Source organism: Coregonus clupeaformis, chromosome 25, assembly GCF_020615455.1.
Source record: "Coregonus clupeaformis isolate EN_2021a chromosome 25, ASM2061545v1, whole genome shotgun sequence".
In the NCBI taxonomy this organism is placed as follows: domain Eukaryota; kingdom Metazoa; phylum Chordata; class Actinopteri; order Salmoniformes; family Salmonidae; genus Coregonus; species Coregonus clupeaformis.
In genome coordinates, this window is record NC_059216.1 from 25,849,287 (window position 1) to 25,869,157 (window position 19,871).

General features: G+C 42.5%; 1 protein-coding gene across 1 annotated transcript; it reads right to left on the reverse strand.

The window, feature by feature from the left end:
• Positions 1-5,049: 5,049 nt before the first annotated feature.
• LOC121538914 (psychosine receptor-like) lies at positions 5,050-9,258 on the reverse strand. The gene is made up of 2 exons (XM_041847076.1): positions 8,335-9,258; positions 5,050-5,172 (listed from the first exon to the last, which is right to left on the reverse strand). Exons 1-2 carry the CDS (start codon positions 9,256-9,258, stop codon positions 5,050-5,052), a joined length of 1,047 nt encoding a protein of 348 aa, XP_041703010.1.
• Positions 9,259-19,871: the final 10,613 nt, after the last annotated feature.

Here is a 19,871-nt window from a genome sequence, read left to right on the forward strand (position 1 = left end):
TTTTCCGGTGCCAGTGGCGGTTTTACACGGAGGCCGGGGGAGGCCCGTGCCTCCCTGGAAATGTCCCTGGCCACCCCTGTGGCCCCCCCGTGCTGACCAAATAAAAAATTATGAATTTATAACTATTTTACACGCGAGCGCCAAAAGCGGAACTAATGCAACGCTCTACACGGCAACGTTCTACACGGGTAAATTAGAGTGGCGCACCCAAAAGCTCAGCCTCTTGCGAACGCAGTTTCTCCACACTGAAACTGATAAAAACCTTCCTGCGGTCCACCACTAGTGATGAGAGACTCAGTGATCTTGGTGTCCTGAGCATAGAGTCCAGAAGGGCCAAGGCTCTGGATCTTGATGTATTTGTGGACCGTTTTGCCAGACAGCACAACCGCCGTATCCTGTTGCTGTAGTGTATCTATATGATATATACGCTAGTAGCGTATGAGTGCCGCTGTGAGGAAAAATAGATATAATGAACAATAAAACAACAAGCTTGAGCTTCTTAAGACACGGTGGGTTTATCTGTTCTCAATACCACCGGTAAAATGAATGGAGTTAGTCTGGTGTCCACATGAAGTTACGTGTGTAGACAAAGAGTCTGGTGTCCATATGAAGTTACATGTGTAGACAAAGAGTCTGGTGTCCATATGAAGTTACATGTGTAGACAGAGACAGTCTGGTGCCCATATGAAGTTAAATGTGTAAACAAAGACAGTCTGGTGTCCATATGAAGTTACATGTGTAGACAAAGAGTCTGGTGTCCATATGAAGTTACATGTGTAAACAGAGACGGTCTGGGGTCCATATGAAGTTAGATGTGTAGACAAAGACAGTCTGGTGTCCACATGAAGTTACATGTGTCTACTTAGATGAACCCACCGTGTCTTAAGAAGCTGAAGCTTGTTTTATTTTTCATTTTACATCATCTATCTTTTTTTTCCTCACAGTACCAGTAGTTCCACACACTACTAGAGTGTATGTATGTTTGTATGTATGTATATATATCCCACCAATCCTCTCTCAAGAGGTTTTCAAAAAGGGGCAAACTCATGTCTCAAGACCTGCTTCTGTTGGTTCCCCTCTCCTGCCTGTAACTTTCCATCCACATCCCCAAAGTTTTGTGGTCCATTATGACATCACTCCATTAAGTGATTGCTGCATGTACTGCTCTAAGGAAACACTCTCTCTCTCTCTCTCTCTCTCTCTCTCTCTCTCTCTCTCTCTCTCTCTCTCTCTCTCTCTCTCTCTCTCTCTCTCTCTCTCTCTCTCTCTCTCTCTCTCTCTCTCTCTCTCTCTCTCTCTCTCTCTCTCTCTCTCTCTCTCTCTCTGATAGATAGATAGATAGATAGAGTTTATGATTTTATTATTTTGAATTATCTCTGCCAAACATCTATGTACTACAAATCTTCAAGCTCCACAGATGTTTTATGGCATCCACTAAACCTCTTTAGATATTTGTAAATTATACAGTGTGATACCTTTCAACGAAAGTTTATTTTATTTTTTACCAACTATGATTTTTCCTTTTGAAAACAAGCAAAGCAAGAAAAAAAGAAACAAAATCACTCCAATCATTGCACACTTGTGTCGTTCAGACTTTGCAGGTCCAGCTTTGACATGATGATCTAACTAACACTAATATTGTAACTAATATTGTAACTGAAATATGTATGATCCTATGATGAGCGATTGCTTACTTCCCTTTCACTCTTAAAAAATTACTGAAAAAAAATGTGTATAAAAAGGTATATGTAGTATATGTTTGTTTAGTGAGCATTCATGCTGTCATTTTTTCCTAATGTGAACTATGGTGGAAATGTGCTGTCCTAAATGGACTTGCCCATATATGTTGTAAAGCCTTTTTTTGTACACCTGCTCATCAACTGACAGTGAAGTACACAAAGACACAGACACACACACACACACACACACAGACACCTGTAATATTCTTGTTTTCATGTTGTTGCTGATATCCATCAGTGTTGTTCATATTGCTACATTGTGTTGACATGATTGTTGCTTTTAAACGAATGTTAACTTAATGTTTATTGTCTGCATCCTATTGGACTACTGGATGTTAATGTGTAACACGTTTCCCTGTTTATGTACTTTAGCAATACTGTATGTCAATATGGTCATGCTAGTAAAGCCTCTTTGAATTGAATTTCTTTTCTGATTTGGTTTATTTTACCTAAATGGATACAGGGTAGTGTGTTTTGTTTATAAATCACTCAGAAAGTTTTCTTTCTTAAAACAAAATGTGGAATCAACTGTCCACAGTAGTGGGGCTTCCATAAATAGGAAATGGCACATTGTTGTACCCTTTGTTGTATCCTGGAGTTTTGTTCACATTGAATATGAACCCTGTATTTGTACCCTGTACTTTTTAAATTTTTTTAATTTATTTATTTTTTCATTTTTATGGCACTATCTCTCTTGCATCTGCACTCTTGTACAAAATACGTGTTATAATAAATGTCATATGATTTTAAAGTAAAATAAAGTTTATAATCTTTGAATATCATGTGTTGCCAGTTTTTTTATGTGTGCCCCCCTGATTAAACACTGGCCCCTCCTTGGCCCCCCTAGTAAAATGTGTCTAGAACCGCCACTGTCCGGTGCCCTGCTCCGAAAATCAAATCTGTCCACTTCATGCGTCAATAATTTCGCAAGCCACAATGTACTCCCCGTTTTGCTCTTTAGATACACACGATATGAACACCAAACCACTCCTGGTTACTTTGACTGCATCCATTTTCCCCAAAGCCTTCTTCACCATCCTCGTGACTTCAAAAGTGTTTCCCAAATAAACATCCTTATCCAAAAAAACTGACTCCAACAAGCAACGATTCATCAGACTCATTTTCCACAACAATTTTAGCCCTTTTTGTTCCATTCTTGGACTTCACTGTTGTCCACTCATCTTTCTCACTAACTGCACTCGACACGCCATCTTCCCACAACCCATTCTCCTTCCATTTTTAAATTTACCACGGTGTGTTGATGTGCGGGGCTTGAGACGCAATCTCACGCTACCATTCCGATTACATTAGTCGTATACATCATTCCAACATGGCGGCGACCTACATTTTACAAGTATTTACGAGGTGTTGGACAAGTCTAATATTTTGCTTTTCTGCCGTTTTTTAAAAGTTTCCTTTCACGGAATGTTATTAAATATATATGATAACATGATATCATGGTTTGTTTTAGAGTTTCAGTTCATCTTTAAAAGCACAATGTGATTTTCGAATGCATTTGCATTGATGCCAGACTGGTTTGAGGGACAATAGAGCCCTGAGTCCCATGCCATTAGGACCCGATGGTCATTAGCAAATTGGGTACTACCAAAGCATGTCCAGAGTGCATAAAATGATATTACCATGACTCAACAGTCACGTGAGGTTTTACTGTGGTAATGACTCATGACTGCTGGTGTGGTGGTAATATGGTCACCGCAACAGCCTTATCCACAATACTAACCTAATTGACAGAGCGAAAAGAAGGATGCCTGTACAGAATTAAAATATTCCAAAACATGCATCCTATTTACAACAAGGCACTAAAGTAATACTGGGAAAAAATGTTGCAGGGCAAAACTTTTTGTCCTGAATACAAGATGGTATTTTTGGGGCAAATCCAACACAACACATTACTGAATACCACGCTCCATATTTTCAAGCATAGTGGTGGCTGCATCATGCATCATGGCTGCATAATGTTATGGGTATGCTTGTATTCGGCAAGGACTTTTTTAGGATAAAAATTAATGGAATAGAGCTAAGCACAGGCAAAATCCTAGAGGAAAACCTGGTTCAGTGTGCTTTCCAACAGACACTGGGAGGCAAATTCACTTTTCAGTAGGACAATAACCTAAAACAGAAGGACAAATATACACTGGAGTTGCTTACCAAAACTACATTAAATGTTCCTGAGTGGCATAGTTACAGTTTTGACTTAAATTGGTTTGAAAATCTATGGCAAGACATGAAAACGACTGTCTAGCAATGATCAACAACCAACTTGACAGACCTTGAAGAATTTTTAAAATAATAATGTGCAAATATTATACAATCCAGGTATGCAAGCTCTTAAGAGACTTACCCCAAAAGACTCACAGCTGTAATCGCTGTATTGATTCAGGGATGTGAATACTTATGTAAATGAGATATTTCTGTATTTTATTTTCAATAAATGTGAAAAAATCTCTAAAAACATGATTTCACTTTGTCATGATGGGCTATTGTGTGTAGATGGATGAGAAATAGTTTTAAAATCCATTTTGAATTCAGGCTGTTAACACAACAACATGTGGAATAAGTCAAGGGGTATGAACACTTTCTGAAGGCACTGTATATGTACTGATGTGAGGTCAGTAATGTGTGTAACTGTAAGTAGGACCTTTATTGGTTCTATTGTTCTTATTTTAAATGTGTGTATTTCAGTCCTTGAGCTTTTCTTGTCTTTTGATGTTCTGTATTATGGCATGTTTTATTTTTTGTGTGGACCCAAGGAAGAGTAACTGCTGCTCTGAATAAAATACAAAATACTAGAATATTTATCATATTCTGTCTTGTAAGAACATGACTCTAGGGTTCTGATATTGGCTTGCTAATATGGCCAGCAATGAGACTGGAAGTGGATAATAGAAGCATGAGGCGTTATTATTCCCCTTATAAAATGCTCATCAGCTCCAACTGTTGTGATCAAACATGGATCATGGAGAAACTGAGTCATCCATCTCTGATAGAAGTAATGCATAATTGAAATCCAAATAATTAAAAGTGGCGTCATGGTGATGAGTAAAAACATATTTTTCCGGTTCTCCTTTTAGCCTTGACATTTATGACAGTCAATAAATGTAATCCTAACGATGCAAATCTGAGCTAATCTAAATAGAATCATGACACAAGGCATCAATGGCCAGACTCATTCACTTTAAGCTGTAGTGGCAGTTTGCTGCCTTAATAAGAAAAAGTGATGATTAATTGTTAATAGAATGCTAGTTCACATATTCAGTCTCTTGTATTTTAACCATTAACTAACAGCTTCTTAAGACTCCTCTCTGCTCTCACCTCTGTTGAAATCCAGAGCAGTTTTAGTGTGATCACCTGTGTAGGTTACAGTCTTTTCATCCATCATCCTATAGTGCTTGTCTTTTATCGCAGTATCCGACTGATAAGGTGACCGAACGAGACAAGAGAAATCACCATCATGGAGTGTGTGTGTGTATGTCTATATGAGAGAGACCAGCCACATCCACACCCCCACCCCAACCAATCAACACCCCCTTAGTCAACCATGCCCACACCCCATTTAGGCCCCCTCAGATCAGACCTATGCCCCTCCTGCCCACCCCATGCCCCCCACTTCCGCAAAGAGGGCCTCAACATGAAAGTCACACACGACCAGGCCGTGAGCAGGCAAACAGGCCCAATCACTCTTACACTAGCCCAAGCCAATGGCATGTACCAGATGCTCAGCAGGCTCTGCTCACACCTACTGGTCTGAGGCCAATCCACACGACTAACAACATTGGACACTTTATGGAGCACAAAGCCTTCACTATCTCATCCTGGAATATCCAAGGCCTGAGGTCATTTGCCTTTTGCCTAAAGAGCAGGAACCTGGACTTCACCAAATAAATCAGAAATACAGACATTGTCATCCTACAAGAAACATGGTATAGAGGAGATGGACCCACTGGTTGCCCTCTAGGTTACAGAGAGCTGGTAGTCCCATACACCAAACTACCAGGTGTGAAACAGGGAAGGGACTCAGGGGGTATACTAATTTGGTATAGAGCAGACCTAACTCACTCTATTAAATTAATCAAAACAGGAACGTTTTACATTTGGCTAGAAATTCAAAAGGAAATGATCTAAACTGAGAAAAATGTCCTCCTGTGTGCTACCTACAGTGGCTTGCGAAAGTATTCACCCCCTTTGGGATTTTTCCTATTTTGTTGCCTTACAACCTGAAATTAAAATTGATTTTTGGGGGGGTTGTATAATTTGATTTACACAACATGCCTACCACTTTGAAGATGCAACATATTTTTTATCGTGAAACAAACAAGAAATAAGACAAAAAAACAGAAAACTTGAGCGTGCATAACTATTCACCCCCCCAAAGTCAATACTTTTGTCACGATCGTTCATGAACGAGAAGGACCAAGGCGCAGCGTGATGTACATTCATATTTATTAACGACTAAACACACGACAAAACAACAAACGAAACGTGAAGTCCAAGTTAGCATACAAACAACATACCTTTACGGAACAAGATCCCACAACTAACAGGTGCCAAACGGCTGCCTAAGTATAGTCCCCAATCAGAGACAACGAGCTACAGCTGCCTCTGATTGGGAACCACCCTGGCTAACATAGATCTAAACGATCTAGAAACTAAACATGGACAAACCCAACACAGAAAATACACACCCTGACTCAACAAATACAAGTCCCTAGAGTCAGGGCGTGACAACTTTGTAGAGCCACCTTTTGCAGCAATTACAGCTGCAAGTCTCTTGGGGTATGTCTCTATAAGCTTAGCACATCTAGCCACTGGGATTTTTGCCCGTTCTTCAAGGCAAAACTGCTCCAGCTCCTTCAAGTTGGATGGGTTCCGCTGGTGTACAGCAATCTTTAAGTCATACCACAGATTCTCAATTGGATTGAGGTCTGGGCTTTGACTAGGCCATTCCAATACATTTAAATGTTTCCCCTTAAACCACTCAAGTGTTGCTTTAGCAGTATGCTTAGGATCATTGTATTGCTGGAAGGTGAACCTCCGTCCCAGTCTCAAATCTCTGGAAGACTGAAACAGGTTTCCCTCAAGAATTTCCCTTTATTTAGCGCCATCCATCATTCCTTCAATTCTAACCAGTTTCCCAGTCCCTGCCGATGAAAAACATCCCCACAGCATGATGCTGCCACCACCATGCTTCACTGTGGGGATGGTGTTCTCAGGGTGATGAGAGGTGTTGGGTGTGCGCCAGACATAGCGTTTTCCTTGATGGCCATAAAGCTCAATTTTAGTCTCATCTGACCAGAGTACCTTCTTCCATATGTTTGGGGAGTCTCCCACATGCCTTTTGGCGAACACCAAACGTGTTTGCTTATTTCTTTCTTTAAGCAATGGCTTTTTTCTGGCCACTCTTCCGTAAAGCCCAGCTCTGTGGAGTGTACAGCTTAAAGTGGTCCTATGGACAGATACTCCAATCTCCGCTGTGGAGCTTTGCAGCTCCTTCAGGGTTATCTTTTGTCTCTTTGTTGCCCTCTCTTGGCAGGTTTGTTGTGGTGCCATATTCTTTCAATTTTTTAATAATGAATTTAATGGTGCTCCGTGGGATGTTCAAAGTTTCTGATATTTTTTTATGATCTGTTCAATTTCACTTCACCAATTTGGACTATTTTGTGTATGTCCATTACATGAAATCCAAATAAAATCCATTTAAATTACAGGTTGTAATGCAACAAAATAGGAAAAACGCCAAGGGGGATGAATGCTTTTGCAAGGCACTGTATATGATTTTGGTTGAAAGCAGCTGTCAGTCAGCTAGCTTGTTTTAGAGTCTTTGCCGCCAGTGTGTAGTGGCTGCACATATAGCAAAGAAGAGGGTGCCAAATACATAAAAATAGAGATCCCACTGCTTTCCCAATGCTGCTACTTGATGGCCTCCGATACCACAGTTTACATGCTGCTCTACTGTCACTGTTAAACAGTGTTACATTTTTTCATGATAAAGCAAAAACACTGGGACAGCATGAAGGTTGACAGTTATGACAAGGATTTGGTCAAATAAGAATGCTGACCGAGTGATGTGGTCAAGTTCTATTTTTGGTGCTATTAGTATACTTGGTCACCTCTGAAACACTAGTCTGTAAATGTATTAACAGCAAGATAAAACCTGAAGTGAAAGTGGAATGAAGTTCATCCTTTTGTAGTGTCACAAGGAGGGATGAATGCATTCACATCATCCTTGAACGGTTCCTTTCAGAAACACATGTCTTAGTATTGATTGCCTGGCACAATGATCAAATCAAATGTCAAATCAAATTGTATTTGTCACATACACATGTTTAGCAGGTGTTATTGCGGAATGTAGCGAAATGCTTGCAAACCACAGCACAGTATGTATCCACGTTGGTATAATCTAACACCTTACATAATACATTTTGGAACGGAGTCTTGACAAAGAATGAGTCAATATTTGTCACTCACAAAACAGTATGAGTCTCTCTCTCTTAACTGTTCTGGTTTGTGGTTGAGTATCACTACACTACACCACCTCCTGACCGTTCCCCTCTCTCTTCCCCTGGAGGAAGTGTACCACCTGTGTGACATTGGCCTTGCCCAGTCTGGTGATGAAACAGTAGAGGAAGGGGTCAGCCAGGCTGTTGAGAGCTGACATGACCATGCTGATCTTATAAGGCAGAAAGAGCCAGGAGGGGCTCCGACAGTGCTCCAGAAGCCCCTGCAGGAGCATAATAACGTGGAGGGGTCCGAAACAGAGCCCCAGGGTAAGCAGCACCACCCCCAGGAGTCTTGACACCCGTCTCCTCTCCTGCTCCTCCGTGGCCCGGTTGGAGCGGACTGCCATACAGATGCCCCGGCAGCAGAACGATACCAGCAGGACAGGAAACAGGAAACCCAGGACGAAGCGAGTCACGTTGACCTGCGCCAGCCTGTCCCTCAGAGGGAACACGTCAAAGCACACAGCCCTCTTACCCTCCGAGTCGTACGAGTCTATCCAGGTGATTGTGGCCGCGTTGAAGGAGATCACCAGCACCCAGACAGCCATGCTGATCACCATGGCCGTGTTCATCCTCCTCAGGACTGGGTACTTTAGCGGGTGGACCACAGCCAGGTAACGGTCCAGGGCAATACAGCAAAGCAGCCCATCGCTGGTGTAGAAGTTTGTAAAGAGGAAGATGACACAGAGGACGCACACGGCCTCCCCGCGAAGCCAGACACCGCGCCACTGCAAGTCCACCCACAGAGACAGACCTACGCTGAATAGGAGGTCAGACAGAGCCAGGTTAAACAGATAAACACCCAGCTCGTTCCTCTGTCTGATGTGCTGCCAGGACACATAGAGGGAGAAGGAGTTGGAGGGAATCCCGATGATAATGATGACCAGGTACAGAAAGAAAAAGGGTTTCCTCTCCTCAGGGTAGTCAGCTGGATAACACAGTTTGTCTGAGTCATTTGTGGTGTTGAGGCTGAAATTCTCCATTCCAACAGTGAAATTCATGGCCACTCACCTTTTGGGAAACAAGACAATACAACACAACATGACTCTATTTCTGAAGTGTAGCAAAAATAATTTCAAGACTGTGCATTATTTACTCAAGAAAGTAAACATCCCCCTTAAAGCTTGCATATGGAACATAGCAAGGATATCTCTAAAGCAAATAAGAATCAGTCTGATTTTTTATAGAAAAAGCAATACTCACGGTTTATACAGGAGAGCAGCCGATTGGCCCGTACTTATACTGTAGCTTAAAGTCAACATTTGCTGATGTATCTCCCAAACTATAACCCTCCACACAGACACAGTTGACACAACACGTACTATCATTCAGATGATTGCTAAACAAGCTCAGACAAACAGGAAGAAAAAAACCCACTGCTTCTGAGACGTTTACTACCGTATATATATACATGTATATTAAGTTCAATCCATAACATGACAGACAGAGAGAGGGCTAGTGGACCACACTGTAGCTTTAGCTAAAATGTCTATGTTGAGCCATTAACTACATGCTGTCTCTCCCTACAGTATTGGTTTCACAATATAGACTGGTTATATTAGTTTAGCTTGTGTTGACATGATTGTTTGCAGTGTGATAAAGGATTATGAACAAGCCATATTGGGAACTTCCTAATGATATTTATCTAATCAAATTTCCATATAAAAGTCAAACAATGGGTAATGATCCAGAGTGTGTACATAGATATACTTAGGTTTTCCATATTAAGGAGTTGTAGAAAATATCATACCATATCTTTATATTAACAGATACTATTCAGGCATTGTACCTTTACAGGAATATGTGTTAGGGTTTGAATAGCTATACATTTGCATAAAAAACATTTTAACAACATTTTTATAGAGTAGTGGATGCTTAAACAACACATTTACAGTACTATTATGGCCTAACAAGGCATCAGTTGAATATTTTGCTGCAAATAAGGTTGGTTAAGTACTCTATCATGGAGGCTACTGTCTACAATGTGAGGTCACACACGTATACAAGAGAAGCTAGTTACAGGTCCCAATTCTGACAACAATCATGATAGCATAAAGCAATTTTTACATTACATTTTCACTGTAAAATACTTTATATGGATTTATCAATAGCTTATGTGATTGTGTAAATGTTTTTGCACTTTTTTAACCGACTGGTCCCTCTTGCATCTTTGCAGCACTTTAGTCATTTCGCATCATGTATGGGTCCCTGAGCTTCATGCCCATGCTACAGTCAGTCCCTTGGCTCCAGCACCCCTCTGAGGAACATGACGGCCTGGAAAGGGGTGAAGACCACCACATATGTCACCGGGAGGAGCAGCAGCAGGAGGTTGACATTCCTCCTCTCCCAAGCCAGTATGGAGGCACTGCCCCGGAGCGCCAACACGATCTGGTGGAAGCAGAAGGTCATGATGAAGGAGTGACACCAGGAACCCTAGAGCTACCCGGGTCAGAGCCACGTGGGCCTCCTTACACAACCGTCTGGGGGAGAAGCCCTGCAGCGCCCCCGTGTGGTGAAGAAGGTAGATGTGGATAGACAGTTCTACACACCACAATACAGCACTCACTGCCACTGCAGTAAGCACCTGCCGGACCCAGTAAAGAGGGTAGACCACAGCCAGATAGAGATCCACTGAGATGCAGCAGAGGAGACCAGACCCGATGTAGAAACTGTTGTACATCACCACAGACAACCTACTACAGAGGGTGTCCCCTACGGGCCGACCCAGGGCCAGCTCCATCCACACCAGCATGGAGATAGTGAAGAGGAGGTCTGAGATTGACAGGTTGACCAGGTACACGGCCAAGTTGTTGCCTTTCCTCATTAGCAGCCAGGCCACCTACAGAGACTGGCAGTTAGCCGGGGAAGCCTACGATGAAGAAGAGGGAGTACGCCACTGGGTATATGTGGCGGTCCACCCAGTTGTCTTTAATGCAGGAGTCAGACATGTTAGAATTGGTCTGATTGTGTGGTGCTGCTGTTGGGTCCATCTTTGACCTCTGCATGCTCTGTGTTGTAGTCACCTGTTCTCAGGGCATACACTACTTATTTTGTTATCAATAACAAAATAATTGGGATTTAATTTTAGTTCTACATTTAGAATGTTGTTAAACTACTAAATTACAATTTAGTGGTTAGTTGAGTAATGGGTATCCAAATAAATAAATAAATACTGTAAATGTTACGTATGCATTTGAAGCACATTTCCCTATTCCTTTCCCCATGAAGACTTACCTGAAAAGGACAAACTGACAAGTAGGAATCTTATCTGGTTGATTTGCCTCTGAAAAAACAGTGGCCCCACAAGCACACATAATGTAACTTAATGGTGTGCATGGATTGTTTAGGAGTGTGTTTGTGGAAGGTAATGTGATGTTGTTTTCCTCTTTTGTTTCATTGAGGTAGAGCGGACTAACAGCCTTACTGCATCGACCCACTGTTCTGTCTCCTCTGTCAACATTTGATCACGCAAATTGTTACACTAAGACCTTTTCCATGTACTCACAGCAGGAGAGAAAAGGTTGGGAGAAGAAAACAGATGGGCCTTGTATTCTCACACAGATGCCTGTCCAACAGTAGACATATTTCTCAGATATGTTTTGTTAAAAGTACATTAGGATAATAATAATAATATTCATAATATGGAAAACATTTTATGACATTTAAAACAAACATTATTTATTATTTTACGTTGGAGCTATAGCCACATTTCTGTCTATTGGCATAGTTGAACCACGAAGCAGGACACTAGAACCTAATTTGCTTCCTGTTAATGGTATTAATCTCCTCTATAGCATTGGGTGAAAATAGAAAAAGCTTTCATTTTTCATAATGGCAGACATCACAAAGCGATGGTTTTGAAGACTGTAAACAAGGTGAAATGATTGTAAACAGAGCTGTTGTAGCTCTGTTGGAGCTGTTGGAGCCCCAGATGGCTAATACTCCTGATGGTCCATATTACAGATAATTGAATGTCACTCACTTAGCAATTATGTCAACCCCTAACTTGATTTAAAATCCCACCTAAATGTCTTGTAAACTGATAGGATGTAAAGTATGTGGCAGATCTGGAGAGGACACATGCCTAACCATGCAAGTTCATGTCAGACGATCTCAACAGTGATAGAGAGAGACAGATTGAAATGATAATGATGTGTTATATTTGGCCCTCTTATCTACTGAAAATAACATCTTGGTAACATCTTGTTCTTCTAGGTGTGTTTTACTTTTGCTGTCAAACAACATTTGTTTAGGTGCCACATTTCTGGCTCCATTGAGGAAGATATTTGCACAATGGCTTTCCTCAAAATTGCCCGCATTAGAATGGTGAAAGTTCAACAGAAGTACTCTTGTGAATAATGTTTTGATTAGTCCTTTACTCTATTTATGTACAGTTGAAGTCTGAAGTTTACATACACTTAGGTTGGAGTCATTAAAACTAGTTTTTCAACCACTCTACAAATTTCTTGTTAACAAACTATAGTTTGGCAAGTCGGTTAAATCAAATAAAATCAAATAAAATCAAATTTTATTGGCCACATGCGCCGAATTCAACAGGTGTAGACATTACAGTGAAATGCTTACTTACAGCCCTTAACCAACAATGCATTTATTTTTAAATAAAAAAGTAAAATAAAACAACAAAAAAGTGTTGAGAAAAAAAGAGCAGAAGTAAAATAAAATAACAGTAGGGAGGCTATATATACAGGGGGGTACCGGTGCAGAGTCAATGTGCGGGGGCACCGGCTAGTTGAGGTAGTTGATGTAATATGTACATGTGGGTAGAGTTAAAGTGACTATGCATAAATAATTAACAGAGTAGCAGCAGCGTGAAAAGATGGGGTGCCATGATTAGCTGTTCAGGAGTCTGATGGCTTGGGGGTAGAAGCTGTTGAGAAGTCTTTTGGACCTAGACTTGGCACTCTGGTACCGCTTGCCGTGCGGTAGCAGAGAGAACAGTCTATGACTAGGGTGGCTGGGGTCTTTGACAATTTTGAGGGCCTTCCTCTGACACCGCTTGGTATAGAGGTCCTGGATGGCAGGAAGCTTGGCCCCAGTTTTGTACTGGGCTGTACGCACAACCCTCTGTAGTAACTTGCGGTCGAAGGCCGAGCAGTTGCCATACCAGGCGGTGATGCAATCAGTCAGGATGCTCTCGATGGTGCAGCTGTATAATTTTTTGAGGATCTGAGGACCTATGCCAAATCTTTTCAGTCTCCTGAGGGGGAATAGGCTTTGTCGTGCCCTCTTCACGACTGTCTTGGTGTGTTTGGACCATGATAGTTCATTGGTGATGTGGACACCAAGGAACTTGAAGCTCTCAACCTGTTCCACTACAGCCCCGTCGATGAGAATGGGGGCGTGCTCAGTCCTCTTTTTTTTCCCAGTAGTCCACAATCATCTCCTTTGTCTTGGTCACGTTGAGGGAGAGGTTGTTATCCTGGCACCACACGGCCAGGTCTCTGACCTCCTCCCTATAGGCTGTCACATCGGTGTCGTCAGCAAACTTAATGATGGTGTTGGAATCGTGCCTGGCCATGCAGTCATGGGTGAACAGGGAGTACAGGAGGGGACTGAGCATGCACCCCTGAGGGGCCCCCGTGTTGAGGATCAGTGTGGCAGATGTGTTCTTACCTACCCTTACCACCTGGGGGCGGCCCGTCAGGAAGTCCAGGATCCAGTTGCAGAGGGAGGTGTTTAGTCCCAGGATCCTTAGCTTAGTGATGAGCTTTGAGGGCACTATGGTGTTGAATGCTGAGCTGTAGTCAATGAATAGCATTCTCACGTAGGTGTTTCTCTTGTCCAGGTGGGAAAGGGCAGTGTGGAGTGCAATAGAGATTGCATCATCTGTGGATCTGTTGGGGCGGTATGCAAATTGGAGTGGGTCTAAGGTTTCTGGGATAATGGTGTTGATGTGAGCCATGACCAGCCTTTCAAAGCACTTCATGGCTACAGACGTCAGTGCTACGGGTCGGTAGTCATTTAGGCAGGTTATCTTAGTGTGCTTGGGCACGGGGACTATGGTGGTCTGCTTGAAACATGTTGGTATTACAGACTCAGTCAGGAACATGTTGAAAATGTCAGTGAAGACACTTGCCAGTTGGTCAGCACATGCTCGGAGTACACGTCCTGGTAATCCGTCTGGCCCTGCGGCCTTGTGAATGTTGACCTGCTTAAAAGTCTTACTCACATTGGCTACGGAGAGCATGATCACATAGTCATCCGGAACAGCTGGTGCTCTCATGCATGTTAGGACATCTACTTTGTGCATGACACAAGTAATTTTTCCAACAATTGTTTACAGACAGATTATTTCACTTACAATTCACTGTATCACAATTCCAGTGGGTCAGAAGTTTACATACACTAAGTTGACTGTGCCTTTAAACAGCTTGGAAAATTCCAGAAAATTATGTCATGGCTTTAGAAGCTTCTGATAGGCTAATTGACATAATTTGAGTGAATTGGAGATGTACCTGTGGATTTATTTCAAGGCCTACCTTCAAACTCAGTGCCTCTTTGCTTGACATCATGGGAAAATGAAAAGAAATCAGCCAAGACCTCAGAAAAAAATGTGTAGACCTCCACAAGTCTGGTTCATCCTTGGGAGCAATTTCCAAATGCCTGAAGGTACCACGTTCATCTGTACAAACAATAGTACGCAAGTATAAACACCATGGGACCACGCAGCCGTCATATCGCTCAGGAAGGAGACGCGTTCTGTCTCCTAGAGATGAACGCCATTTGGTGCGAAAAGTGCAAATCAATCCCAGAACAACAGCAAAGGACCTTGTGAAGATGCTGGAGGAAACAGGTACAAAAGTATCTATATCGACATAACCGGAAAGGCCGCTCAGCCAGGAAGAAGCCACTGCTCCAAAACACCATAAAAAAGCCAGACTACGGTTTGCATACTGCACATGGGGACAAAGATCGTACTTTTTGGAGAAATGTCCTCTGGTCTGATGAAGCAAAAATATAACTGTTTGGCCATAATGACCATCGTTATGTTTGGAGGAAAAAGGGGGTGCTTGCAAGCCGAAGAACACCATCCCAACCATGAAGCACGGGGGTGGCAGCATCATGCTGTGGTGGTGCTTTGCTGCAGGAGGGACTGGTGCACTTCACAAAATAGATGGCATCATGCGGAAGGAAAATTATGTGGATATATTGAAGCAACATCTCAAGACATCAGCCAGGAAGTTAAAGCTTGGTCTTCAATTGGTCTTCCAAATGGACAATGACCCCAAGCATACTTTCAAAGTTGTGGAAAAATGGCTTAAGGACAACAAAGTCAAGTTATTGGAGTGGCCATCACAAAGCCCTGACCTCAATCCTATAGAATATTTGTGGGCAAAAAGCATGTGCGAGCAAGGAGGCCAACAAACCTGACTCAGTTGCACCAGCTCTGTCAGGAGGAATTGGCCAAAATTCACCCAATGTATTGTGGGAAGCTTGTGGAAGGCTACCCAAAACGTTTGACCCAAGTTAAATAATTTAAAGGCAATGCTACCAAATACTAATTGAGTGTATGTAAACTTCTGACCCACTGGGAATGTGATGAAATAAATAAAAGCTGAAATAAATAATTTTCTCTACTATTATTCTGACATTTCACATTCTTAAAATAAAGTGGTGATCCTAAGACAGGTGATTTTTACTAGGATTAAATGTCAGGAATTGTGAAAAACTGAGTTTAAATGTATTTGGCTAAGGTGTACGTAAACTTCCGACTTCAACTGTATTTACATATTCATTTACTAACATGCATATTACCTGTGCACAATGACAAATGGAACAGTTCCTCCCCCAAAAATGCAAGAAAAAACCCATTAGCCTAAATGGTTTTAAAAGTCAAGATTTCATCAGGAATTTCATGGCTTTTGCTCAAGAACCTGCATTCTCTCAAGCACCAGGGATGTGACTGTTTAGCTAAGCATCATGAAGTGAATGTCAAATATTCGTAGTCTCTAGCATTTCTTTGTCTTAAATTTCATCTGAGCTATCACATGAAATCAGCACTGCAGGTGAGAGAGAGAACTGTGTGCTGAGAGCGTGAATGGTGAACTCAACAATTAAACATGGGTGGTTTGCAGTTCATAAATCATATTTATGTGCTCTAAGGTGACTTTGGGGACCTCATCAGTTGTTATGATGCGGTAAGAGACAAGAGGAGTGAGTCCAACAGAATTTGTGCAAACAGTAGGCCACTCATGCAACAGGCTGTCAAGCTGTGCACGAAGCTGTGGGCCAATGTCTCCACGTCACCCTGTGAGCAATCTGAAGCCTTAATACAGCAGCTGGTTAGTGGGGCGGACACCAGCTCACAGATTTGTGCGCAGCTTGACAGCCTGTTGCATGAGTGGGCCACTGTTTGCACAAATTCTGTTGGATGCACTACTCTTGTCTCTCACTGCATCATAACAGCTGATGAGGTCCCCATAAAGAAGAAGGCCTACCTAGTGTCTTTGCAGAAGCAGGAGTTCATGGACAGACAGGTCAAGGACATGTTGAGCAACGGCAATGTCAGACGATCTACATCCCCCCGTGCCTCACCTGTAGTGCTTGTGAAGAAAAGGATGGAGGAACAAGGTTTTGAGTTGATTACAGAGGCATCAATGCGAAGAACCCTTTTGACGCCTACCCCATGCCTCAAATTCAGGAAATACTGGAGTCCTTACATGGAGCAACAGTATTCAGCACTATCGACCTCAAGAGCGGATACTGGCAGGTGTGCATGGACTCTGACAGCATCCAGAAGATGGCATTTGTTACTCCGGGGGGCTTATTTGAGTTTCTCGCTCTTCCCTTTGGTTTGAAAAATGCTGGAGCATTGCTCCAAAGGCTCATGGAAATAGCCCTTGAAGATGTGAAGGGGAAGTGTTGCTTTGCATACATTGATGACATTGTGGTGTACTCCCGCTCAGAGCAACAACACCCGGAAGACCTGAAAGCTGTGTTCAGCAGGTTGCATAAAGCTGGGCTCATGGTGAAACTGAAGAAGTGTAACCTGTTCCAGAGGAGCATTTCCTTCTTTGGACATGGGATGTCCACTGCAGAAATCACGACACAGGCAAAGAAGGTTGAGGCTGTCCAGTTTTTTCCAACACCTAAGTCAGTCAAGGCAGTGGAGAGGTTTCTAGGTTCGACAGGATGGTATCATCGCTTCATCCCTCACTACGCAGACCGCTCTGTTCCTCTCAATGCTCTGAACAGGAAGGACGCGCCAGAGGGCTTTCGAGGACTTGAAGGAGGCCCTAACCAAAGCACCAGTGCTGCTCTACCCTGACTTCTACCTGCCCTTCAAAGTGCAAACAGATGTTAATGCCATTGGTCTTAGTGCTGTTTTGACAGAAGAGATTGATGACGGTGAGCGAGTTATTGCCTATGGATCAAGACTGCTGAACTCTGCTGTCTACTACTCTGTTTCTGAGCGAGAGTACCTAGCAGTCATTTGGGCGGTGGAAAAGTGGCGGCCTTTCCTTGAAGGGAGGAAGTTCGAGGTCATTCTGGACCACTCAGCCATGGCCTGTGTGTTCAACCATCAAAAACCCAATTCAAGAAGGTAAGATGGACGATCGGACTACAGGAGGTTGAGTTCCATGTCACCTACAGAAAAGGACAGTGCAACATTGTTCCGGATGCTCTCGCCCACGCCCTGGTTGGGATACAGAAGCAAGCCACGGTCTGCGTCAGCCAGGCATCCAGCAGTCACAAATGCTCACTCTGTGTGTATAAGTCTGACTTAGAATCCTGACCAGAATGTTTGGTGACTATTTGGTTATTTTACCTTTTGGGGTTTTTGCTTTGTGTATTTCCTTTGGACAATTTTTACTGAACTGTGCAGCTTGAACTGGTAAGATCAATCTTCATTTTCCTTTCCTCCCTTCTGGATTTATTGGAGATTTTCTTATTTTTTTTTTGTATCTTACCTGGAATTGAAACTGAACTGTACTGACAGATACTATTTTGCGTTCTTATTTGTGTTTCAGAGACTGAGCCATACATTTTAGTTGATTTGTGGTGGGGATTATATTATTTCATAGGCTATGGTGTAAACCTCACTGTGGTGTAGAAACCACAGCTATTAGGAAAAGCAACAGACAAGACGCTGGCTCATCTGCAGTTTATTGCTTGGAACGTCTCTCCACTGTGGTTACCCTGGGTGTGATCAACGACTTGACATCTAAAAATTGACTTCTATACCTACAGAATGCAAATAGTTACAGAATGTGGTTGGAGGGAGGTCATACACCCAAGTTAAAACGCTATGTATACAAACATGAGCTACCAGAACCAGTCTGGAAAGCAAAAAAGCACAGCTAGAAAGACTACTCTCCACACTTTGGTCTTGTAATGTTATCATTAAATGACTATGAATTGACTTCTTATAGATGTCTTGGGAATCATTAATATTTGTATCAAGATACAAATATACCTAACAAAAATGTAAATGCAACATGTAAAGTGTTAGCCCCATGTTTCATGAGCTAAAATAAAAGATCCCATCATTTTTCCATACACAAAAAACGCTTATTTCTCAAATGTTGTGCACAAATTTGTTTACATCCCTGTTAGTGAGCATCTCTCCTTTGCCAAGATAATCCATCCACCTGACAGGTGTGGCATATCAAGAAGCTGACTAAACAGCATGATCATTACACAGGTGCACCTTGTGCTGGGGACGATATCAGGCCACTCTAAAATGTGCAGTTTTGTCTAAAATGTGCAATTTTGTCACACAACACAATGACATAGATGTCTCAAGTTTTGAGGGAGCATGCAATTGGCATGCTGACTGCAGGAATGTCAACCAGAGCTGTTGCCAGATAATTTAATGTTAATTTCTCTACCATAAGCCGCCTCCAACGCCGTCTTATAGAATTTGGCAGTACGTCCAACCGGCCTCACAATCGCAGACCACATCCAACCACGCCAGCCCAGGACCTCCATGTCACGGTTTCGGCCGAGACTGCTCCTCCTCCTGGTTCGGGCAGGCAAAGGCGTTCGCCGTCCCCGGAGTACTAGCTGCCACCGTTGGATGTTTCGTGTGTGATTGCTTTGGTCTGTCTTGTACACCTGTGTCTGTTTGTGTGCTGATTACGTGTCCTATAAGTTCCCTGTTTTGTATTGGTTAGATTGTGTGTTGTTGTTCGCCTGTCCGTAGTGCTGCGTGTTTTGTTCCCTGTTTGTTGTTTTATTGTTTACGCATGGTTGCGTAATTGCTCGCCTCTGTTTGTCTTTTGAGGCCGTTTATGTGTATCGTTGCCTTTCGGATATTTAGTAAACTCTGTTGGACTGAGCTTCGGTGTCCTGCGCCTGACTTCCACACCACATACACCTCACCTCTTGACACTCCACATCCGGCTTCTTCACCTGAAACCAGCCACCTGAACAGCTGATGAAACTATAGGTTTGCAGATCCGATTAGGGTGTAACATTTCAAATCTATCACCCCCATGATCTTCCCTAGTGGAATCTACAATCTATCTTGCTTGTCTCAGAGAAAGGACTGGAAAAGTTACATTTAGCATTCAAATTGACATTGTGACACTGTGAGTACACAATATACACTTCAGAAAACATCGCCATTATCTTACTTTTGAGACTATAA

Bases quoted from the DNA above. Each gene is read 5' to 3' on its own strand.
- LOC121538914 (XM_041847076.1), bottom strand. From the start codon at position 9,258: ATGAATTTCACTGTTGGAATGGAGAATTTCAGCCTCAACACCACAAAT. The intron at 5,173-8,334 runs GTACACTTCCTC...TCACCTTATCAG, and splicing joins AGGCCAATGTCACACAGGTG to TCGGATACTGCGATAAAAGA.